The 23,684-nt window shown below is 35.9% G+C and overlaps 1 protein-coding gene across 2 annotated transcripts in view; it reads left to right on the top strand.

Annotated features, from left to right (window-relative positions):
• Positions 1-23,684, top strand: part of CERT1 (ceramide transporter 1) — a 163,649-nt gene that overhangs the window by 13,997 nt on the left and 125,968 nt on the right. For both annotated transcript variants that reach the window (XM_020998436.2, XM_020998435.2), the window contains exon 3: positions 13,667-13,783. In XM_020998436.2, coding sequence (XP_020854095.1) covers positions 13,667-13,783 — 117 coding nt within the window. The remainder of the gene's footprint in view (positions 1-13,666; positions 13,784-23,684) is intronic.

Below are 23,684 nucleotides of genomic sequence, written 5' to 3'. Positions count from 1 at the left end.
TAATTGTGTTCATGCAAAATGAAAATTTTTAATTTCATGTAATCAAAATAACCTGTTTTATTTTTTGTGATGTACTCTTTTGTTTCATTAAGAATTTTTCCCCAGGCGTAGTTGTAAAAGATACCTTCATCCATTTAAAAAAAATTTTAGAAGATATGACTTTATGTTTAAGTAGACTATTCATTTGGAACTTGTGGTATAAAGTGTAATATGGTGGCATAAACTATTTTGTTTTTCTTTTCTTTTTGTTTTGTTGTGTTTTTTTTTAAAGCCAGATTCACAGTTGCTATCTTCCATCACTAAATTTGCTGAAAAATGTTGAGAATACAAGATCTCACTATGCTTATTCTTATGTTTAGACTTTCTTCATATCGCTAGCATTTTAACACAGTGCCTGGCACATAGCATGTTGACTGGTTTACTGTCTGATTATATAAAATACTGATTTGGTAGAGCCAAATGATACCTAAAATTTTATTTTCCAACATTTCCTGTCTTTGCATAAGAAGTAATCAAAATTACTTGAAAGATGTAATAGAGAGCCTTATTTAACAACGTGATTAATATCAGATAATGAATTAAACGGGAATATATACATATATATATATATATATGTATATATGCTTGCCAGACTTGATCACCACTGTCATGAAGATGATCCAGCATAAAGCCTGAGTCAAAGGTATTCCCCATGGATGATGAAGCTCTCCACCTTTGTTGAAGACAGTGTGCTGATTGCATCAAGCCCAGGAAAATGTCAGAGATTCCTGGATGATGTCCATGACTGCTCAAGAGTGTGGCCTAATACAACACAGGAAATTCTAAGTGGATAAAGAAGACTGCCTGTTGTCCAGAATGATATGCAGTTGGTTGGACACTGTATGGAGCTTGTGTATCAGAGAGAGAGAGAGAGGGAGAGGAAGAAAGATTCTTGGCAAGAGGAAGAGAGGGTATTGGATTGCCCTTTGGAAATTTTAAAGGTCTTTTAATGAGGCCAGATTTCTCCCTGAAACAAAAATCCATCTTGATAACAATTCTAATGTTATGTGGTTGTAAGGTATGAAACACTAGAGTTGTGGGAAGAATTGAAAATGATTATGTCCCAGAAGACATGAAAAGGACAGTGGTGGGTGAGAATAGACTGTACCAGATTGCAAACAGGAAATTATAAGTCAAACGTGAAGTAAAAGATGCCATGAAAGAAATGTATGATCCACAGAGATGAAGAGTTAGTCACAGGTTGAGATCTAATAATAACCATTGGGGAGACTTTAACATATCCCCCTCAACTCCTCACCCCATGACAAAACTATGGATGGCATAGGCAAGAGGTTCACATAATGGATGTGCTTAATATGCCCGAGTAGATTATGTTCTAAGTCTTTAGAGAGATAACCACGTAATGAGATTACTGATGCTTTGAAGAGTTGAGGATTCCCCTAATTAGCTGCTAGCCTAATGGGTTGAATAAGTATTTATATCATGTTTAGAGTTTAGTACTTTCAAAAATGTCCAAGTGCCTTGTCCAAAGTAGGGGTGGTAGTAGTTTTTCTGATTTGTTTATTAAGAGGTTCTTGGGGATTTAATATTTCAAGGTTAGCTACCAAGTTCCAGAGTAGAAATGAACCTAGAGAAGAATGTTCCTATCGCAGTAAGCTTTAAGTAGAGATTCCGCCTAGTAGTACAAAATTTTGCATTGAGTAGGAAAAGAGAAGGGGCCCTTTGGGGTGGTGTAGTGACATTATACGTAAAAATGAGGTAAGCAGTTATTGGACAAATAAGTTCAGCATTTAGTACTTGTTTATGATGTCAAATTTGATAGTGCAAAAGGAAACTCAGAACAGCAAATATAAATGATCATTAATTTTGAATTGGGTTTTACAATACGAAACATACTTATGTTCTGAATTTTTTAAAGTGCTTGCTATTAATGAATTGTAGTGTCATAGAATGTTAGTGTAGGAGGGACCTTAAAAATCATGAGAAGTGAAGTGACTTGCTACAGCTACACAGCTAGTTAGCAGAGCTAGGTCTTCTGATTCCTAGGCTCCTGCTCTTTCTACCACACTAGTGCTGTTTCAGGTGAACCCATTCCCAGTTTCATACTATGCCCTGTTAAATTCTCTGATGGTATACTCCATAAGACATCTGTTTTGTTGTATTGGAATTGTTTGTTTATAAAAGTATGTTGCTAGGAATCTAATTCCTTGTAAGCAATACAGAAACTTGGAAGAACTCTGGTTGAACTGGTGATGCTTTCAGTACTGAAATATAAGTGAAAGGGAATACTTTGAAATTAGTAGATTATCATTTTAAGTTCTTCTCTTACCCTGTATCTGTCTAGAAGAAGCAGTCTGAAAGATTAGGTTTGAATCTCTTCTCATCCTTAGGAGAAACAAATGCAATTTTGGCTTGATACCAGTTGCCTTGTAATCTGTGGTGTGCAAATAGTAACCAGAAATAAAGATTGAGAAATTAGAGCCTAAATAAAAACTTGTCATAATTTGTTCAGGAGTACAACAAATAATGACTTGTAGCTTAATACAAAGTTCTGTAGTACAGAACTGTATTTAGAAAGTTTTCATAAGCTAATCGCTATTTGAAACAAACTAATTTTCCTCCAAATACAAAAACAAGATTACTATGCATAAAACCTTGAACTCCGTTTCTTAAAATGTGTGCCACTATTACAATAACAGTGGAGCATTGTTTACTTTCATATCCGCTTTTGAACACTTTGTCTTTTTTCTTTTAAACTTTGTGGGGGAAATTTTTTGTCAGTCAACTAGGTTTTTAAAGTACATAGTGTGTACTGGGCACATAGTGTATTGTTCTCTTTTAGCTTTCCTCACAAAGTGGATGTCTTCCCATATCTCTTCTCATACATTCCATTTCTTAGGATGTAATAATATTTTATTGTGCCCAGGAGAATATAAACTGTGATAAGGCAGGAACTGTTTGGTTTTTGTCTGCTTGTAGTGTCTGGAACATAGTAGGGCGACAAATGCTTGTTAAAACTCTTTCAGCCTTTCCCCAGTTGGTTCCTTCTGGGTTTTTAGCTTTTTGTTGTTTGATTTTTATTCCATTCATTCATTCATTCATTCATTCATTCATTCATTTATTTATTTATTTATTCATTTATTTATTCATTCATTCATTCATTCATTCATTTATTTGCTTACTTACTTACTTATCTATTTATTTATTTATTTTTGGCTATTCTGAATATTGCTGCTGGGACTCTTTGTCTTTAGACTCTGTCTAAAAGGGTCTAAAATTTTTCTCTCTTTTCAATAATATTTTTGAGGTACAATTCTAGTAATGATATGGATAGGTCAAAGTGTATGACCAGTGTTGTAACATTTACTGTATGTTGCCATGTTGCTCCCTCCAGTATGACACAAATTCATAGATTCAGCAGTGGCGTAATAGTGAGCTTGTTGCTCCACAAACACCATCAACATGCAATTGTATTTTTTTCTGTGTGATGGGAATACATTTACCATTAGAGTATGGATAGTACTCTTAAAATTTTTCTTTGCGTATTTTTCTGATTTTCTAAAACGTTAAATGTTAAAAGGTATTTTTTGCCAATTTCTTTCAGTCATTCTGTCAATAAACAATTATTAAGCATCTGCTTTGTGCCAGGCACCATTCTAAATGCTGGGAATACAAAAAGAGGCCAAAAGACAGTTCTTGCCCTCAGGGAGCTCACAGTCTAATAGGAAAGACAGCAATCAAACACATATGGACAAATAACCTATACTAGGAAATAATTAACAGATGCAAGGTACTAAGGAAATTAGGAGGAGTTGGAAGGTCTTCCTGTAGAAGATAGGATTTTATTTGGAACTTGAAGCAAGCCAGGGAAACCGGAAGGTGGTGATGAGGAGGGAAGGCGTTCCAGAAATGGAGGTTGGTTAGAGAAAATGCCTGGAGTGTCTTGTTATTGGAACAGCAAGGAGGCTAATATCACAAGTATTCACTCAAAGACTGTATGAGAGAATGTAAGAAGACTGGAAAGGGATAAGGATAGAAGGAATGGCTAGGTTATGTGGAACTTTGAATGCAAAACAGAGGATTTGTATTTGATCGTGGAGGTGATAGCCATTGGAATTTATTGAGTAGGAGGGCAACATGCTTGGACCAAAAAATCACCTTGTTAGCTGAATGGTGAATGGACTAGAATGGGGAGAGACAAGGCAAACAGACCTACCAGGAGGTCACTGCAGTGGTCCAAGTGTCAGATGTTGAGGGCCTGTACCAGAATGATGACAATATCAGAGGAGATAAGAGGATGTATTCAAGAGATGTTGCAAAGGTGAAATTGACAGCCATTGGCAGTAGATTGGATGTGGGAGGTGAGAGATAATGAGGAGTCCAGGATAACTTTTAGGTTGTGATACTGAGAAACTAGGCAGATGTTGTTGCCCTCTATAGTAATGGGGAGGTCAGCAGAGATGTTAGGGCAGGATAGGTGGATTTGAGAAACATCAGCATAGAGATAATAATTAAATCCATGGAAGCTGATGAGATCATCAAGTGAAATGTAGATGGAGAAGAAAAGATGGCCCAGGATAGAACTCTGTGGGCCTTCTCTGGTTAGAGGATGTGGACCTCCAGCAAAGGAGACAGAAGGAGCAGTTCAATGGGTAGGAGGAGAACCAGGATAGAGTGGTGTCCTGAAAACCTAGAGAGAAGACAGTGTCAAGGAGAAAAGGATTAACAGTTTTAAAGGCTGCAAAGAGGTTGAGAAGAATGAAGATTGAGGAAAAAGTCATTGGATTTGTTGATGAAGTGATCATTGGTAACTTTGGAGAGAGCAGTTTCAGTAGAATGATGAGATTAGAAACTGGAATGTAAGGGGTTAAGAAGAGAGGAAGAGGAGAGGAAGTGGAGCCACCTATTGTAGAAGGTCTTGTCAAGGAGTTTAGTCACAAAGTACAGAAGAAGTAAAGGATTATGACTAGTCACATGGAAGGAAACAGTGAGTGTTTTTTGAGGTTGAAGGAGACATGGGCAGTAGGAACAGCCATTAGACAGAGAGAGATTGAAGATGTGAGAGAGGGGTAATGACAGAATGAGAAATATCTTGGAAGAGTTGGGTAGAATGGGATGGCTTGTGCAGATATGGGAGTTTACCTTGATAAGGAGATGGGCGAAAGGGGAGATAGTGGCAAATGGCATATGAGTAATATGAGAGGAGGAGGGGAGAAGAGGGAACTCATGGCAAATGGCTTCAGTTTTTTCTGTAAAATATTAAGCAAGGTTTTCAGCTGAGAGGGTGAGGAGAGGGGGACCCATGGGAGGCTTAAGCTGCTGTGGAGAATGGGGTAGTGAGGTGATAAGGGAGGTGTAGAACAATTCCTAATAGCAGTGAGGGCCCAGCTGAGGTTGTGTAACATTCCCAACATTTTTAACTGAATAGAATATGATGAAATAATATTTGGTTGACATCTCATATTACATATACTACCATAAATTTGTAGTGGACTTAAGTCAGAATAGCTTCATGATTTTTTCCACCTTTATTCAGCAGCAAGTGTTTAGGAGTAAAAGGGAAAGATGGTGGGAATGATCCAAGGCTAAGGCTTGGCAGAATGCAATATGATAAGGGGTCCAGGGTCTCATTAACAGAACTGATTCAGTAAGGGGTCAAGATGGGGAAAAGAGGAGAGAATAGATAATGTACGGTTGATAGCCTAGAAGAGAACTTGAGGGATTAAGGAATTGGAAGACATGGTGTGGATGAAGAGTAAAGTTTGGTATAACCTTCAGTTCCTGAAGTGAAAGAGCAGTTATAGGCTTTCATGTATCATGGGTGGCTTATGCCAGCATACCCTGGAGAAGTATTTCCCTTGAATCTTGTCCTTAGGGGAAAGAGATTTTACAAATTATTTCATATTCTAAACCTGAGCTAAAATTATTTTCATAGTGGTCTTTCACTATGGGGAAGAGAAAATGAGAATGCCTCCTCATATTTAGCAGCACACCTGGCCCATACTCTTTGCATGCTCCTGGACAGAGTGGCCACCGCCCTACCCCCCCCCCCAGAAAAAGGCAAAGTGTGTTAAGAATCACATAGCTTTTGGATATTGTATAAATACTAACTTTTGATATTCTAAACGTATTAAATTCAGTAGCTAGGTGCACAGTAGATAAAAACTTTGGACTTGAATCAGCACCTCGGTTCAAATCCGACCTCATGCAGTACTTATTAGCTGTGACCCTGGTCAAGTCAGTGGATTTTCCTAAAGAGCTAGTCCAACCATATGTATCCACCTCCCCTGCGCCCAACTTTAGTAAGTGCCAGTGGCTTCCTGTCACTCACCTCCAGGACCAAATAAAAAAATCTGCTTGACATTGAAAGCTGTTTGTAACCAGCCCTTCTTCTCCATCCCCCAGTTACCTTTTCAGTCTTCTTACACCTTACATAATCTCATGTATTCTTTAGTCCAGTGACACTGGCCTCCTTATTCTTCCATGAACAAGACACCTAGTCTCTCAGCTCTGGATATTTTTTCTGGCTGTCCCCAATGCCTGGAATGTTTTTCCTGCTCATCTCCACTTTTTAACTTTCTTCAGGTCTTAACTAAAATCCCATCTTCTTCCAGAAGCCTTTCACAATGCCTCTTAATTCTAGTGCCTTCCCTCACTTATTTCCTATTTATCTTCATATAGGTTATTTGTCCATATTTGTTTCACTTTTATCTCCCCCATTAGATTGTGAACTCCTTGAGGGCAGGAACTGGCTTTTTTCCTCCTTTTATATCTTCAGCACTTGCATTTTTGTTGTTCAGTCCTTTCAGTCATATCTGACTCTTCATGACCCCATTTGAGGTTTTCTTGGCAGATTTCCCTGTTGAATAAGATGTATTTTTGTACGTGTATGTGTATTTATTTATATTCCTTCTTTTGATTCCTTCAGATTTTAGGTTCAGCCACTCCCCTCCACCCCCTTCTCCATACATGTCTACTTGTGCACTCTGATATTATGAGATTTTTCCTAACCTTCCTTTTTCTTTCCACTCTCATCCCTCTTTTCTTCTCTTTGTATTCTTTCAAGATCATGATGTTATTACAGAACCACTCTCAGGCCTTCTCATTAGACTTCCCCCATGACTCCCCCCTCCCCCCCGCCATTTTCTTGCCTTTTTTGTCCCAGTTAAATGCTTTGCTATTTGGTTTATGATTCCTGCCTGATCTGTTGATAGAGAATGAAGTGGATAAAGGTCTAATCTGTGTTGATATTAAAAAGAACCACTCCATTCTGAATCTGAGGTAGCAGAGAGTCCCCAGTTGTGTGGGAAATGTGAAGCTTTTTCTATAGCCAACATGTTTTATCTTCTTATCCTATTCTCTTATTAGGAACTTGCCATCTGGACTCCACTGAGGGGGAAAAACTCATTTCAGCTTCTTCAAAGCCTGTTTTTTCCTTCCTCTGACTCCTAAATATCCTTTTCCAATCATAGTTTAACTTGAATAATGCTAGCACACACACTTCCATTCAGAGTAAAAATGAAGTAGTATTTGTTAGCTATTCAGTTAATCCCCAAGTTACATATGAACTGTGTTTTCCACTGGACTCCATGACTCCTAGAGAAGAGTGAGTGAGGCTGATGACTTTGCATAGCCTTGCCTCACTTAAATCCAGTTCACTTGCAAGTCAAGATGTCACCCTTCTGATGTCATTGGTCCTCTTTGAGAAGCAAGGACAAGCAGCAACAACAACAAACTGGTTTTTTTAAGGCAAGGGTTAAATGGCTTGTCCAGGATGACACAACTAGTAAATGTCAAGTGTTTGGTCTGAGGCCAGATTTGAACTCAGGTCCTCCTGACTTCAGGGCTGGTGCTCCATCCACTGTGCCACCTAGCTGCCCCATCAACAGTTTTGAGATCTAGTGCTGGTAGGCCATCTTTTTTTCTGTTTTCTTTTCATTGATTCCCTCGATATTCTTGACCTTTTGTTCTTCCAGATGACTTTTGTTATTATTTTTCCTAGCTGTATGAAATAATTTTTTGGTAGTTTGGTTGGTATGACACTGGATAAGTAAATTAATTTAAGTAGAATTTTCATTTTTATTTTATTGGCTTGGTCTACCCGTGAGCAATTAATATTTCTCCAGTTGTTTAGATCTGATTTTATTTGTGTGAAAAGTGTTTTGTAATTGTATAGTTATGTTGCTGGTGCTGGGAAATTCAAGGGCAGACAATGAGGATCCTGCCTCAAATGACTTTGATTCAAGCTTCATTCAGTTTATTTTTTAATAAATAAATAAACCTTGTTTTCAATAAACAAAGTTTATTAAAACACCAGTCGAGCTGGGCAAGATTTTAAGAATCTGTGCTATTGGCCAGATTTTAAGGATCTGAGCAGAGACAAGGTTTATTATATGGCCAATAGAAGCAGGCCAGACCCTTAAGGAATCTGAGTGATTTAATGGGGCCAAGGTGGACACTTATTTACAGAAAGACTGTGGGAAGATCTGGATGTGATCTAGGAGTGGCGAAGTAGTATGGGGTGACTGGAAGGTAACAGAGAAGGACCAGCAAGGGTTGGGTGCCCTAGGTGAACACCAGGGACCTGGGCCGTGTGAGAAAGTCCAGGGCCTTTTAGGGGTCCACCATTAGTGCTCCATCAGTTCTTTTGTCTGTCTTGGCAGGTAGACTCTCAAGTATTTTATTTTCTACAGTTGTTTTAGACACAATTACTCTTTCTATCGCTTATTGCTGGACTTTGTTAATAAAATATAGAAATGCTGATTTATGTGGGTTTATTTTTTATCTTGAAACTTTGCTGAAGTTAATTATTTCAACTTGTTTTTTTTACTTGTTTCTCTAGGATTCTGTAAGTATACCATCATATAGTCTGTAAATTTAGAGTGATAGTTTTGTTTCCTTATTGCCTATTCTAATTCCTTCAGTTTCTTTTTTGTAATATATTTTATAAGGATATTCATCTAAATAGGACTCACTCAAAGAAGTGTCACACCTCTATCACATACTAGCTCTGTGTTCCTGGGCAACTTATTTAAACTCTCAGCGTTCACAGCAGCTCTTTAAGGCTAAATTGCTGAATAGTTGCCCATCTGAATTGGTACAGGAAGTTTTGCCACTTGGAAATTCTTTACACCTATGAAGTCACATGCCTGAATAAAAAAAAAAGGGTCATCTAAAGTGTTTTAAAATGTTTAAGAAACTTTATTCCTCAAGTGTGAACCTTCAACTGCACAGAAAATCCATCTCTCCAGAATCAGAGCTGAGATTTTATTTTTATTAGCATAAACTCTACTACATGGTGGGTTAAATAAATTCATGTATACTAGCTGAGAAGGTAACCACTATTTTAAACTTGGTTTCTATTATAAAATGTTGCATGTTCCAAATAGTTTACTTGTAAGTAAGTAGTTTAAAAGTTGAAGACTCCTCAGAATAGAATTCCATAGAAATGTATAATTTAATTCTCAAGTATACCATTTGTAGCTATTTCAGGCCAAGTACCTGTAGAACTAGTGCTTATTTAATAAGCTAGGATCATAAATGCTATGGCATTCTTACAGTAGTTACCCAAGGTTCTATGTCTTTGGTGGGTTGTTGTTTTTTTTAATTCACAAATTTTTTTCTTTTTCTATTTCTTTTTTTCTTTTCGTTTCTTTTTTTGTGTGTGTGAGGGAGTTGGGGTTAAATGAATTGCTCAGAATCACACAGCTACTGAGTGTCATGTGTCTGAGGCCAAATTTGAACTCAGGTCCTCCTGACTCCAGGGCCAGTGCTGTATCCACTGTGCCACCTAGCTGCCACTACAAATTTTTTTCTGTAGCAGCTTAAGGGTTGGAATTTGGGAGTACTCAAAAATTGATTTTTGAAAAATGACTGCTACTTGTAACAAAATTGTTTACATATTAGTGTGACAACTGAGATTTGTATTGGAGATCAGGGTCACTGATTTGATTTCAGGGAAGAAATTTGATAGGAGCTTTCTATTTGGGTGCTACCAGTTTTCCATTTTGCCAAACATTTAAATTTGTCCTGTAATTTTTCTAGCATGTTTTTCTTCAGGAAGTATGCCAACTAGACATTTTTTCACTGAGCATAGAGCCTGTTTGAAAGTCCCATCTTTTCATGGCCCCATTTATTCATCCACATTGATAACATTGGAACTTTTAAACATTATGGATAATATATATAGAACAGTCTTCCTGTCTATAATGCAATATAATCAAGGCCCACTTCCTCCAGGAAACTTTCCTCTGTTATCAGCATCTATTCCATAAAGTCTTTCCTTCAATTAATTCTTGTAATTACTACATACATATCTGCAAATTTTTGAGTGTTAACTTTGTTCAAATTTTAACTTTGAATTAAAAGAATTCAAACAATTCTTTTAAACTTTAAAGAAGTTTAAAATAAACTTCTTTAGTATATACTTAAGTTCTGTCATGCACTTGGGTATGTATGTCCCACTGGTTGGAAGATGTTATCTTTCTGAGTTCTGGTTCTGGATTTGGAGGGATTGAATCTAAATCATACCTCTAACACTTACTACTTATGTGAATTTAGACAAGTCACTTAATCTACTTGGGCCTCAACTGGCCCCCTCTCCCCAAAAAAGGAGAGGGTTGAACCAGATGGCATCTGAGGTCCCTTTCAGCTTTTAAATCTGAACCTATGAGTTTTTCAGTGGTTTAGATTATACTTCATTTGCATCTTCTCATCTCATACTAGTCTTGCATATATCCTTCCATATATCTTCCATAGAGGTTCCTCTAACATGCTAGAGAGCTTGTGCGTATCAATGTAGCACTTTTTATTCTTTACTTTTAATATGTGATTGGCTCACCTAATACTGTAAGTCTCTTGGATGGTCTTTTATGTTATTTATTGTGCAGACATTATGTTTGTGATATACTATATCCTCTTTAGGTCAGCAATACAGTTTTCTATTGCTTTTTAAGTTTCCTAGAAGTTTGGTTCTTTGGAAATAATAGGGTTCATGAATCACAAGTATAGTGTAGTATCACTAGAAAAATAGTGATATTTAGTTGATTGGAAAACCTGCTCTGTAGTCAGTCATCAACATTTATTAAATGCCAACTGTATGCCAGATGACATGCTAGTGACTGCCAGTACAAAAAGGCACAACATAGTTCCTCCTCTCAAGGACCTCACAATCTAATGAGGGAGGTAAGCAAACAAATGTGGACGAAGAAACTACATACAGAATAAATAAGAAATAATTAAATGAAGTAGTTGGGTAGTAGATTTATAAGAACAAGTGTTAAGAACACTAATGTACTATTCCCTCTTTAAAAATTATTTATTTTTAACATTAATTTTGTTTTAAATTTTGAATTCTGAATTCTTTCTCCTACCCATTATGAAGGCAATTTGATTATACATGTGCAGTCTTGCAAAATATATTTTTATATTAGCTATGTTGCAAATGAAAATACAGATTAAAAAAACCCAGAAAAAGAAAGTAAAACTATATATTGATCTGAATTCAGACTCTTATCAGCTCCTTTTCTGGAGGTAGATGGCATTTTTCATCGTAAGTCCTTCAGAATTGTCTTAGATCATTGTGTTGATCAGAAAAGCCATGTCATTCACAGTTGATCATTATACATACAATATTGCTGTTACTGTGTGTTACTTGTTCTGCTCATTTTACTTTACATCAATTCATATAAACCTTCCCGGGTTTTTCTGAAACCATCCCACTCATCATTTCTTATAGCACAATGGTATTCCATCACGATGAACAACTTGTTCAGCCATTCCCCAGTTGATGGGCATCCCCTCAATTTTCAATTCTTTGCCACCACAAAAAGAGGTACTATAAATACTTTTGTGCATATAAGTTCTTTTCCTTTTTTTTTTTTTATCTCTTTGGGATACAGACCTAGAAGTGGTATTGCTGGGTAAAAGGATGTGCACAATTTTATAACCCTTTGGAATAGTTCCAGATTGTCCTGCAGAATGGTTAGACTAGTTCACAACTCCACCAACAATGTAACATTTGTGTCCCAATTTTTCCACATCCCCTCCAATATTGTCATTTTCCTTTTCTGTCATATTAGCCAATATGATAGGTGTGAGGTGATACTTCAGAGTTGTTTTAATTTTCATCTCTCTAATCAATATTGATTTAGAACATTTTTATATGACTATAAATTGCATTCTTATAAATTTGACTCAATTCTCTGTGTATTTGAGAAATGAGTCTTTATCAGAGAAACTTACTACAAAATATTTCCCCCACTTTCCTTCTTTCCTTTTACTCTTGGTTGTATTGGTTTTGTTTGTACAAAATCTTTTTAGTGGTTTATGTTTTCTTAAAATATGTTATCTGAGTTTTTTCTAAAAATCATGATTTTTAGAAAGTTTAATGACTGTATTTTTTGTTCTTTTGTGAAGTCCTTGATTTCTGTTTGGTTTATTATAGTTTTCAGAAATCACATTTTTTGACTAAGGTATACCACTTTCTCTTCTGTTACTCGTTTTATGTCTGTATTTCATCTAGATATTCATGTAGTCCTTGTGGAAAATTCCATTTTTTAGTTTGAGTCTTTGCTTGAGTTATTATAGCATTATACCTTCCACTTTTGGTGGATAGCTAAATCTACAGTAGTTTTTTTGTACTGGTCAGTGTTTTCTTTGATCAACTCATCTTTATAGATTTAATGCCTAAATTGGATCTTTGTGTCAAGGACAGGCTCTGCTCCCTTCTGTGCTTTTGGATGGGGTGAGAGGTCAGATCTATTTGGTCTTGCCCAAGGTATCCTGAGTTTCTACTTTGACCTTTTGTTTACCTTCCTACCCCTTAATCTTGGAGATTCAGAGGGCTGGACTTTCAGGAGCCCTCTCTGGTTGTGTCAGGACAGAGTTATTAGAGACTTTTTGGGGCTTTCTGATTATCATCCTGATTTCTTAGGGGAGCCCTCTGTTCTTGCCTTCCTCAGGGCATCTCAGAGTCTTTCAGACTGAAAACATCCAACTGTCTCTGGCTAGTAATGGGGTGGGGGAAGCATGGCAGAGAAGAGGCTCTCGATTGCTCTTAAGTTTCTGATTGGGTGTGTGTATGTGTGTGTGCGCATGTGCAATTTTGGGATGGAGGAAATCATTTACTGTAGTTTTTCATTCATTATTTGGCTAATGGGAACCTCATTGTTTTGCTAGAATAGTTATGTTATGAGTTCTAGGCAGGTTGCTTCCCATTCAAGTAGTCATCTTGTCAGGAAGCCTCTTTTTATTTCTATTAAAGGTTTATTTAAAAATCATGTGATTATTCTTAACTACTTTAGCAAATTCAGAGTACTTTTTTAATATAAAACTAAGTTGGTGTTGTGCCAGTAGCAGAGTGAAACTAGATATGATTGGAGAAGCTGGGTCAGGAGAACAACTGTCTCAAAATATTTTACTTGATGGCAAGTATTAACCCTGTTTTATAAGTGGAGGTCAGCAGATAACAAAACAGTTAATTGGCAGAAATCAGAGTTGAGTTTTCATATTTTTCATCCTTGTGTAGTGCCTTAATCAAGAGTAGTTAGCACAAGTTATTTATGTTGCTATAAAAAGTTTTAAATTAGCATTCTCATCTTAGTATATGAAGCATAGTAATGCTTAATGAATTTTGATTTTTCACTATCTCCTTTTTCTTCTACAGCCTCATGATTTTGATGAATGCCGATTTGATATTAGTGTAAATGATAGTGTCTGGTATCTACGAGCTCAGGATCCAGATCATAGACAACAATGGATAGATGCTATTGAACAACACAAGGTATGAATCTTTATTATTTTGTATCAGGAAGATTAATAATAAGGAAGAAGAAAAATAACTTTAGAGGATATTAGGTTACAGAATTTTTTGGAGAGTAAAAATTAATGAGACAAGGTATAACTAATTTGACACAATAGATATATACCTAAAAACTTGTATGTAAACTTAATTTTTATAGTGGAAAATTAATTTAAAATTCAGGGAAATTGCCATGGTGAATTCTTGGTAAAGTTAACATTTGTTTAGCAAAGCAACATTTTGCCTCCTGATAATACATCTTTGTTAATTTGGATTTTTCTATCTTGGGTATGCTTAGGGAGAACACAAACCTGTATTGAACTTAGTCTCAAAATTACAATGGAACATAGAGCAAGAGTACTAAATCTAAAACCATCTTAGGCCAGGGGTTCTTAACCTTTTTATGTTTTATAGATCCTGTTAACAGTCTCTTGAAGCTTTTGGACTCCTTGAAATAATGTTTTTAAATGCATAAAATAAAATACATAAAATGACAAAGGAAACAAATTACATTGAAATATAAATCTTGAGATAATTTTTAAAAGTCCATGGACCTCAAGTTAAGAATTCCTGATCTAGGGATCAGTTAGTAAATTTTTAAGTTTGTAAATAACAACATCTGAAGATGAAACAAAATCATTCAAGTACTAAGTTCCTTCTGTATGCCAAGCACCATGGGAGGCATTAAAGATACAAGTACAGAGAGTGAAACTTCCAAGGAATTTACATTCTGATGGTGGAAGACAAGTACACGTGAAAGTATGTTCAGCATAAATATAAAGTATATACATATATACAAAGTAGCTATATATATGTATAGGTTAGTATTAGACTCAGGGTAATAGTAGTTGGAATTGGGAAACAATTCATGTAAAAGTTAGTGCTTGAGCTGCATCTTAAAGAGAAAGGATTCTTCGAGGTACAGGTAAAGAAGGAGTACATTCCAGGAATGGGGGATGGTCAAGGCAAAGGTATAGAAATAGAAGGTGGAGTTTTGGTAGATCACAGTGTGGGAAGGGGAGAGAGTAAAACCCATGATGCCGGAAAAAAGGTTGTGAAGCGAAAAAAGAGAAATTAATTTATATTGTATCCTAGAGGCAATTGGAAGTCACTGAACTTTGAGTAAGGAAGTTACATGGTCAGATTTGTGTTTAAGGAAAGTCACTTTGGCAACAGTATATATGATAGACTGGTATGGGGAGAGTCTTGAGGCTGTAAGACCTATTGCATAGGAGACCAATTACTATAATCTAGGCAAAAGACAATGATCGCTTATATTAAAACGTGAGTGAAAAGAAGTTGTTGATTACTAGAGATGTTGTGAAGGCAGAAATAGCAAAATTTGGCAATATCTAATTTACTAATAATTTGCTTACTAAACTAGTAGGTATTTTGCTGTACAAATTCACACTCCTGTTTTTGTAATTTGAAGGTCAGCTTTCACCAATTAAGTGGAAATTGAACTTAAATATTAAATTTACCTGAGGATCCCGTTATTGGCTCATTAAATGATAGTAGGGTAGGGAATAATGGGGGGGAGTTTAAACTTCATGTTACTCTATATTAAGATAATTTTTTACCTGTTCATATATTTGTCTGTACTTGTCCCTCTTCACAGAGATGTAATATGAATCTTTCTTAATTTACTTATTTGGCAAAAAAAAATACAAGAAAAACTAGGCTATCTTGAGTTGTTTGAAAAACATTCATTGTAATATCAATCACATGTTGACTTTTCATTGTCATTTTGTTAGACCAATGGAAAGCTGGTTAAAGATAACTTTTATTTCTTGCTTTGCTATAGTGATTATGCAAAAGTATTTAGCAAATAATAGATTTTCTAATATTTGGCCCAATGTCTAGAAAATAATCTTAAAGTAAAGAAACAGAAACTGTTTTTCTTTGACTAAAGGTTAATGTTGTTAGAGATACTTTGAGTTTAAATTTTGTGGAATGTTGTGAGCCAAAGTGAAGAAAACTGACTCCAGTAAGCATTTTAGTATATACAAGAATTCTTATTTGACATGTCCTATCAGTAGATCTTTTCCAAATTTTATTTTGAAGCTTCTCTGAAATCTACATTTGAAAATTATAGCATCATTGTAACACATGTGTATAAACTTTTCCATTTACCAAGCGTTTTTCTTATAAAAGCTCTGAGAAGCAGCTAGCGCAAGTATTATCCTCATTTTACAGATGACTGTACAAAGAATTAGTGTGACTTATCCTGGGTCTTTCACTGAGTGAAAATGGGTTCTAATGTTGTAATTCTTCAGTCCAGGTCTCTGTCCTCAGGACTGTGCTGTAGCTGTGGCAACAGTTAATTTCCTTTTGGTTTCTCTTTAAGGGTAATATTCTTGCCAGTGTACCTTTTACTATTAATTTTAGTGCTATATTACAAATTTGCTTGAAATAATCTTGTACCTACATGCTTTCCAAAAAGTAGAATCTGGACTTGAGAGACCCAAAGTTTGACAGAACAAGTTTCTTAAAACCATACTAATAACAAGGAAGAATGAAAAGGCATAATGACCTCGTTTCATTTTCTTTATTCATCTTATAACTAGAGGCAATAGGTTTGTCATTTTTCCCAGGCAACTAACATGGATGATTTTGATGAGACCACTTTGTGAGTGGTGCCTAGGAAGAATAGACATAGAAATATGAGAAGAAATTCATGGAGGGAAGAACTGGATGAAGAGAAATTATGGAACTGAAAATGCATTGTAAGTTGATGTAACATAAAAGCATGGAGGTAGCAATACAAGATGACTAAGGTCTTATAGAAATCTATGGAGAAGTTGTAAAGCCTGAAAAGGGTGTAAGAATGCAAGGAGAGACAGATGTTCATTCTGTCTACTTCCCCTATATTAAAATTTAAATCCAGTCTGGAGATGTTACTATGTTGAAATAGGCTTATTTCCATATCCTTAACACACTGCTTTCAAAGCTTTGTTGTTGCTTTTGAATTAGAGAACCACTTCTCTTCAATGAACATTCATGACATTACCACTTCTTTAAGTCACTTTAAGTTCAGTAAAACCAGAATGGAATCATAGCATGTTAGAAGAAATTTTTGGTTTTTTCCTACTCAGTTTGATCTTTATTATATTTTTGCCTTTAGAGCCCACCTATTCAAATGCACTTTAAACAAGTTTTATTGATGTCTTGATTTTTATGTTCCATTTATTTCCGACTTTGTCCCTCCCCATCCCCTATTCAAACAGCATTCCTTTGGAGCAAAGATTCTTTAAAAGTTCAGCAAAAACAAATGGCACATCAGCCACATTTGGCAGCTTTTGCAACCTTCCACATCTAAATTCTTCTGTCTCAACAAAAAAGGTAGAACTACATTTTCTCATCACTTAGTTATTATAGTAACACAGTGCTCAGGTTCTTTTTTACTTCTTTTGGTTTACATTTGTAATGTAATTGAGTGCATTGTTTTCCCAGTTCTGCTTACTTTATTCTGCATTACTTCATGTAATTCTTCTCATGTCTCAATAGAATGTAACTTCCTTGAAAGGCGAGGCTGTTTCATTTTTTGGTGTTTGATTCCCCAGTGTAACACACTGCCTGGCACATAGAAGATGCTTCATAAATGTTTGTTGATTGATGTTGCTCCGAATTTTTCCATGTTCAACACTGCTTAGCATAATAATATTTAGAAATCTTAGACTTTTATAGTTTAACTTCTTTCACTTTATATTAATTTTTTGGAATGATGTCCATTTTTTACAAATTTCTGGTAGAGCTAATTCAGTTTATCACACATTAAGTGCCCAGAATGTATAAGGCACTCTGCTCAGTATTGAGGATACAAAGGCAAAATTTTAAAAAATCTTGCTTCCAAGGAGACTGTGTTATTGATTTACAGGTTAAATCCTCCAGTATAAGTAAACATAAAATTCTCAGTAGGAGCTTTTCTTGTGCAATTATTGATACTTATTCCTATAATGTTGCTTTCATGGATTCCCATCATTACGATTCCCACTGGCTTTGGTAATTCCCAAGGGCCCTGGCCTTGGTTTTTTGTTCTTTTGCTCTAACAGGATTTTTGCTTTCTAAGCTCATATCTACCTGCCTGTACTTAAATTTTACCTTCCGTAAGAATGTGTACTTTCTGTTAACCCCAGAGCTAGAATCTTGAGAGTAATATTTTGATTAATATCCTTTTCTCCCCATAATTAGTATTCTATTCAGTCCTCCCACTTTTTCCTCACATCTGAATCTTGCCCATCCTTCAGCCTTAGTTCTAGTACTTACTATATCCTGCCTGAGTTGTTATTTCAGTACTCCTTGTCCTATTACAACAGCGCTTGAAGATTTTGCCCCCAAATTATCTCCAATTGCTTTGATCATTCCCTTGCATTCGCTTGCACTTTGATTTCAGAACTGGCCCTTCTATTATAGTCTGTGCTTTAAGCAACTTGCTTTCCAGTCCCTCGCTACCCTTATCACAATGTGCATGCTGCTTTACATCCTTACATAGGAGGTCATGTACTCTTCTGACAGAAGAACTTTATCCCCCAGAAGGCCGAACATGAGTTCAGTGTGAGAACTCTAAGGAGGTGTGGTAAAGTACTGGGGAAAGTCTTCTGATAACTGAGACAGAGGGGAGCCATAAAGAAGAGAGAAGAGAGGGATTAGGAGAAACGGTCTCAATTCTCTCTGTAATATGCTGTAATAGCTATTATAATAATGCTTTTTCACATGCTGCGGGGAAAGATGCTTAACCTCATGGCAGGATCAAAATGTTACATCCTTAGAAGTGGAGGGGACCTTGGAGGTTGAGACCCTAGTTCTCCCAAATTTTGCTCTTGCTAACAGTTAACACCAGTATTATGAGTCTGACTGGGCTATGTTTTGTTTCTGCTAGGTTAGAACAATTGATGAGAGCATGCTAGTGCTCCTGAGTGATATTTGGTATGAAGTGGGTGCCAAAAATGTTGTTGCTTATGTCCTTGATTTACCTTACTTTACCTTGTTTCATTAAATGCAATTAATTTGATAATGTCATATGTCAATTTGTCTTGTCCGATGAGATAATACACTGGTAGGGCTTGAGTTAAAGGTTTCAAAATGCAAAATAGCATGAACTCAGGAAGGTATAGTTCAGGGTTTCAGTCAACTTTTTTTGGGGGGAGTGGTGTGAAAGTGCTAAATAGTGTCTCTGCTATACTTGTTTGAGTTGTATAGTATTTCAAAAGCCATGCTCTTTATTCTGGCCTTTGAAGTCCTTTAATCTTACATCTTCTGTTTCTTCTCTTTGACTTATGACTTACTGGCAGAAAATTAATGAATTTTTCTTGAAACTTACATCTCATGATAGGCATAGAGCAACCTATGTGCTTATGCCTAGGACTCACACTGGGATCCCCTTCTGCTGTCATCTGCTAGCATTCCTCACTCCTCCCTACTCCCTTCACCCTGGTAATAAGCAGCAGTCACTAATTCTGCCAACCTCCTGGGGTGGGGAGTATGGTGCCTTTTGCCTGAGGCAACCTCAAGGTTGAGGACCCCCCTGTGCAGCAGTGACTGTCTCTGGAACACCTTCCTTACCCTACCCCCAACCTTATGAAAAGTGGTAACTGAGCCCAGCCAGAGAAAAAAGGAATGAGTGCCAAGGGGCAGAGGGCCAATGTGTGTGACTAAAGGAAAAGGAGACTGGAATCCAGCTAGAGCCAGTTCTGTTTGTTCCCTCAGAAACTACTTAGAGCAGCAACCCAGGTCAGGGAACCATAAATCCCCATTGTGGGAGAATGCTAAACTCTCCAGTCCAACCTCAGAGTTGTATGCATTGTCAAAGGGAAAGGAATCAAAAAGTGAGGAACCAGAGCAAAAAATGACCACAAGGAGAACAAAAAACCAACCCTGAAATCCTGAAGATTTCTAGAGGGTGAACACTCAGTTAAAACCCAGAGGACAAGCAGATAAATCAACAGAGTATCCTTAAACTAGAAGAAAGGATTATTACTAAACCTTGAAAAGAGAATACAGAGCTTTCAACAAATAGAAGGTAAAGTGAACCAGTGCTTCATGAAACTGAGCTCTGTGGAATCCCAAGAAAGCATGGTACAAGCATAAGAAATGCCAGAGTAGTTCAAAAGAAAAGTGAAATCCACAAAACAACAGTAGAGATCATATGCTGAATTACAATGGAACTAGTATCAGAATTTTTAGCTCTCATAGCTGAAGTTTTAAAATAAATTAATAGATTAAGAGAGAAAAATGTTAACTGCTCTGGAGTTTTTCGAAGATGCAAAAGAGAAAGCATCAGATTTGGAACACAAAAAATACTGAAGTAGAGAAAAATTGGTATAGAAGAAAAGCCAAAAAAACCCCCGAACATTAAAAGAGCACATGATCTAACAGTTCCAGTAACAGCAGATCTTGAAACCAGGAGAGAGACTTTCAGATATAAAGGAAAGGAAATTTAAGTAGCACAAAACTATTTTGCACTCATTCGATAATGCAGAAGGGAATGGCTTAATATATTCCAAAGAGTAAAGCAGTTCAGCTATGATTACTATATAGTCTCAGCAAAAAGGGAAGCTAAAAAGAGAATGGGTGATGTAGCAGAAAGATAGGGTTTGAAACTGGGGATATGAAATGGTCCCAACCGAAGATGGTAGGAGTGGGTCCTACTGAAGCTGGGGAAAAGGTGTATTTCTGCAGTGGGAAGTGGGGTTCATAATATAATTAATATAAGAGGAATTGGTGCGTTGGGAGGGCACTTTTTCTGAACAAGTGTTATGATTCCTTGGATGACATCCTACCCAAGATGAAGAGAATTGTAAACTTTTTGGAGTAATTGTCATTCAGAAGTAGTAAGGAGATATACCTAGAGGGCGCTACTACATCTACACCTCTAAAAGATCAAAGAAAGAATAAGAGGTCCAATATGTACAAAAATATTTATAATAGATCTTTTTGGTAATGGCAGAGAACTAGAAATTAAGTAGGTGTCCACTAATTGGGGAATAGCTGAACAAATTATGATATATATAAGTATAATGGAATACTATTTTTCTGTAGGGAATGGATAAAAAATTTTAGTGAAACTTGGGAAGACTGGAAGGAATTAATTCGGTTGATATCAGTAGGACCAAGAGAACAAATTATACTATAATATCAATATTATAAAAATAAATAATTCTGAAATATTTAAGAACTCTAATGAGTACAGTGATCAAATGTGATTCCAGAGGATTAACAATAAAGAATATTGCTTCACCTCTTAACAGAAGTGATGGACTAATGTTGCAAAATGAATAAAGTATCTTTAGGCAAGGCCAATGTGGGATTATTATTATTTACTTAAATATGCCTATGTGATACAATGGTGTTTTTTTTTCTTCCCTCCAGTGGAGACAGGAAAGATGGGACAGAGAAAAAAAAAATTGATATTGATAATTGAAAAAAATATTTTTAAAAAATAAAAACACACATAGATCTTAGGAGACAAAAGAAGCAGGAATTTTGAACCTAACCACTTAACTAAGGAGAAAAAGTAGACAACCAAATGAAAGGAAAAGAAATCAATGATTTAAGTAAAATCTCCCAGCTAGAGAAAGGATTGACAAAGGGAATTGGGAGGGGGAGAGAGGAGGCAGTAGAGTAGAAAAGGACTGCTTCAAAATAAGTTTTTGTTCAAGTCATTTCAGTCATGTGTGGGTCTCTTTGTGACCCCATTTGGGGTTTTCTTGTCAAAGATATTGTAATGAGATACTGGATTGATTTGTTGCCATTTTTTTCTCCACCTCATTTTACAGATGAAGAAACTGAGGCCCACAGGGTTAAGTGACTTGCCCAGGGTCACACAGCTAGTAAGTGCCTGGAAGCAAGATTTAAACTTAGGCCTTCCTGACTCCAGGCCCATTGCTCTATTCACTTTGCTATCTAGCTGCCCCTTTAAAATAGTTTAAGCAAAACTAATCATGGGGACAAAGTACTGACTTAAGAAGAAAGTGAATTTTTAAAAATCTCAGCATTTATTTGTACTTTGTTCATGTTTTCTGCCTTACAAGCCCAAATTTCCTTCTTAGCCTAATTTAGGTCCTGCTTCCTACAGGAAGAATTTCCTGATTTCTCTAGTTGTTAACATAACTCAAATTATCAAGTGTTTATATGTGTACTCTAAACAGAATGTAAGTCACATATATTCAAGGGGCTGTTGTTATGGTGGGTTTTTTTTTCTGTTGCCCTTTTTTGTATTTGTATCTCCAAAGTGTGGGTACCTACTGCACATACTGTTCTTTTTAAAATAAATTATTTATTTTTAGTTTTCAGCATTCACTTCCATAAGCTTTAAATTTTCTCACCTTCCTTTTCCTCCTCCCCCTCCAAGATGGCAAGCAATATGATATAGGCTCTCCATATACATTTCTATTAAACATATTGTCACATTAGTCATGTTGTAAAGAAGAATTAGAGCCAATAGGAGGAAACCACAAGAAAGAAGAAACAAAACAAAACAGAAGGAAAAAAAGAGCAAATAGTATGCTTCAATCTGCATTTAGACTTCATAGTTCTTTCACTGGATGTAGCATCACATACTGCTCTTAATGTTTGTTGAAGTGAATTCCCATTCATCTACACAGAATGCTATTTGTGCTGTGCCCATCATCTTCCATGTCCATCTCTGTCATCCACTGCAGCGAGAACTTGGACTCTGATCTAGGATTGTTGGGCTGTGAAAGGTGATTTTTCACCTTATCCTGCTAGGAACCAGTCCTTCTTGCTGCTTTCTCCTCCTTTCCAGCTGCCTTTGGCTCTTGGCTTTGTTATTAGAACATACTCTTTGAGGGCAAGGACTATCTTGTTTGTTTCATATGTGTTCTCAGTGGTTAGCACAGTGCCCAGCACATATTAAGCACTTAATTGGTGCTTTATCTAGTTATCTGTGAATTAGAATATAGGTATTTTAACGGTAAGAGTAATTTGTTATTAGCTTTGCCAGCTATAAATAATTTTACTGAAATTAAGATTCTAGTATAATTTAAGAGCTTTTGCCTTGTGAAAAAATTACTTTTGCTCACTCACCTTTTTATAAAAGTATGCACAAGATATTGTTTTCATAATACAGAATAAAAACTACAGCAGAAATGATTACTTATAATATTTGTGTAATAGCACAGAAGAAGGAGGTTCTTATAAAAAGTGTTTGCAGAGTCTGTTTAAATCTCTTGATCTTAATTCTAAGTTAACCTTTAGTAATGTTTATAAGTTCCTTATTAGCATTAAGAAATAACATCACCAGATATTTTTTGAACACATGTTTGGATTTAAGGAGGTTAATAATTTTATTGCCTTAGATATTTTGAAGAGCAAATAATAGTGTGAGGTTGGGATAGGTCACAGCGAGAAGAATATGTAAATTCTTCCCAAACTGAAAATTAGACAAATGTATATTGCTTATATTATTTATCATCACTATCACCATTCTACTCCTGTTAACTTTTGTTAACAGAATGTTATTTAGTATCTCCAAGGCTGCTTTGTAAGTATCATTTGTAGGATTAATTTATGGTATGATATAGTTATTAGTATTAGAATCTTTTATAGCTCTAGTACTGATTGTTTTTAAAAATTTTTTTTTAAAGTTTCCCCCAATTACATGTAATTTTAAAAGACAATTAAAAAAATTTTTGATTACTTTTGCTGTTATTACTTTTTAAAATTATATTACTTTAAAAAAATATTTTAAAAAGTATTTTGTTCCAAATTCTCTCCCTCTCGCTTTCGCTTCCCCCCCTCCCTAAAATGGTAAGAAATCAGATATAAGATATACATGTGCAATTGTGTAAAATATTTCTATATTAATCATTTTGTATAAGAAGACTCAAATAAAAGGGAAAAAATGAAAGAAAGTGAAAAATAG

This window comes from Phascolarctos cinereus, unplaced genomic scaffold (genome assembly GCF_003287225.1).
Source record: "Phascolarctos cinereus isolate Bilbo 61053 unplaced genomic scaffold, phaCin_HiC Scaffold_4;HRSCAF=312, whole genome shotgun sequence".
Taxonomy (NCBI): Eukaryota; Metazoa; Chordata; class Mammalia; order Diprotodontia; family Phascolarctidae; genus Phascolarctos; species Phascolarctos cinereus.
Note: the sequence above shows the minus strand (reverse complement) of the source record. Positions and strands in the feature narration are given on the sequence as shown.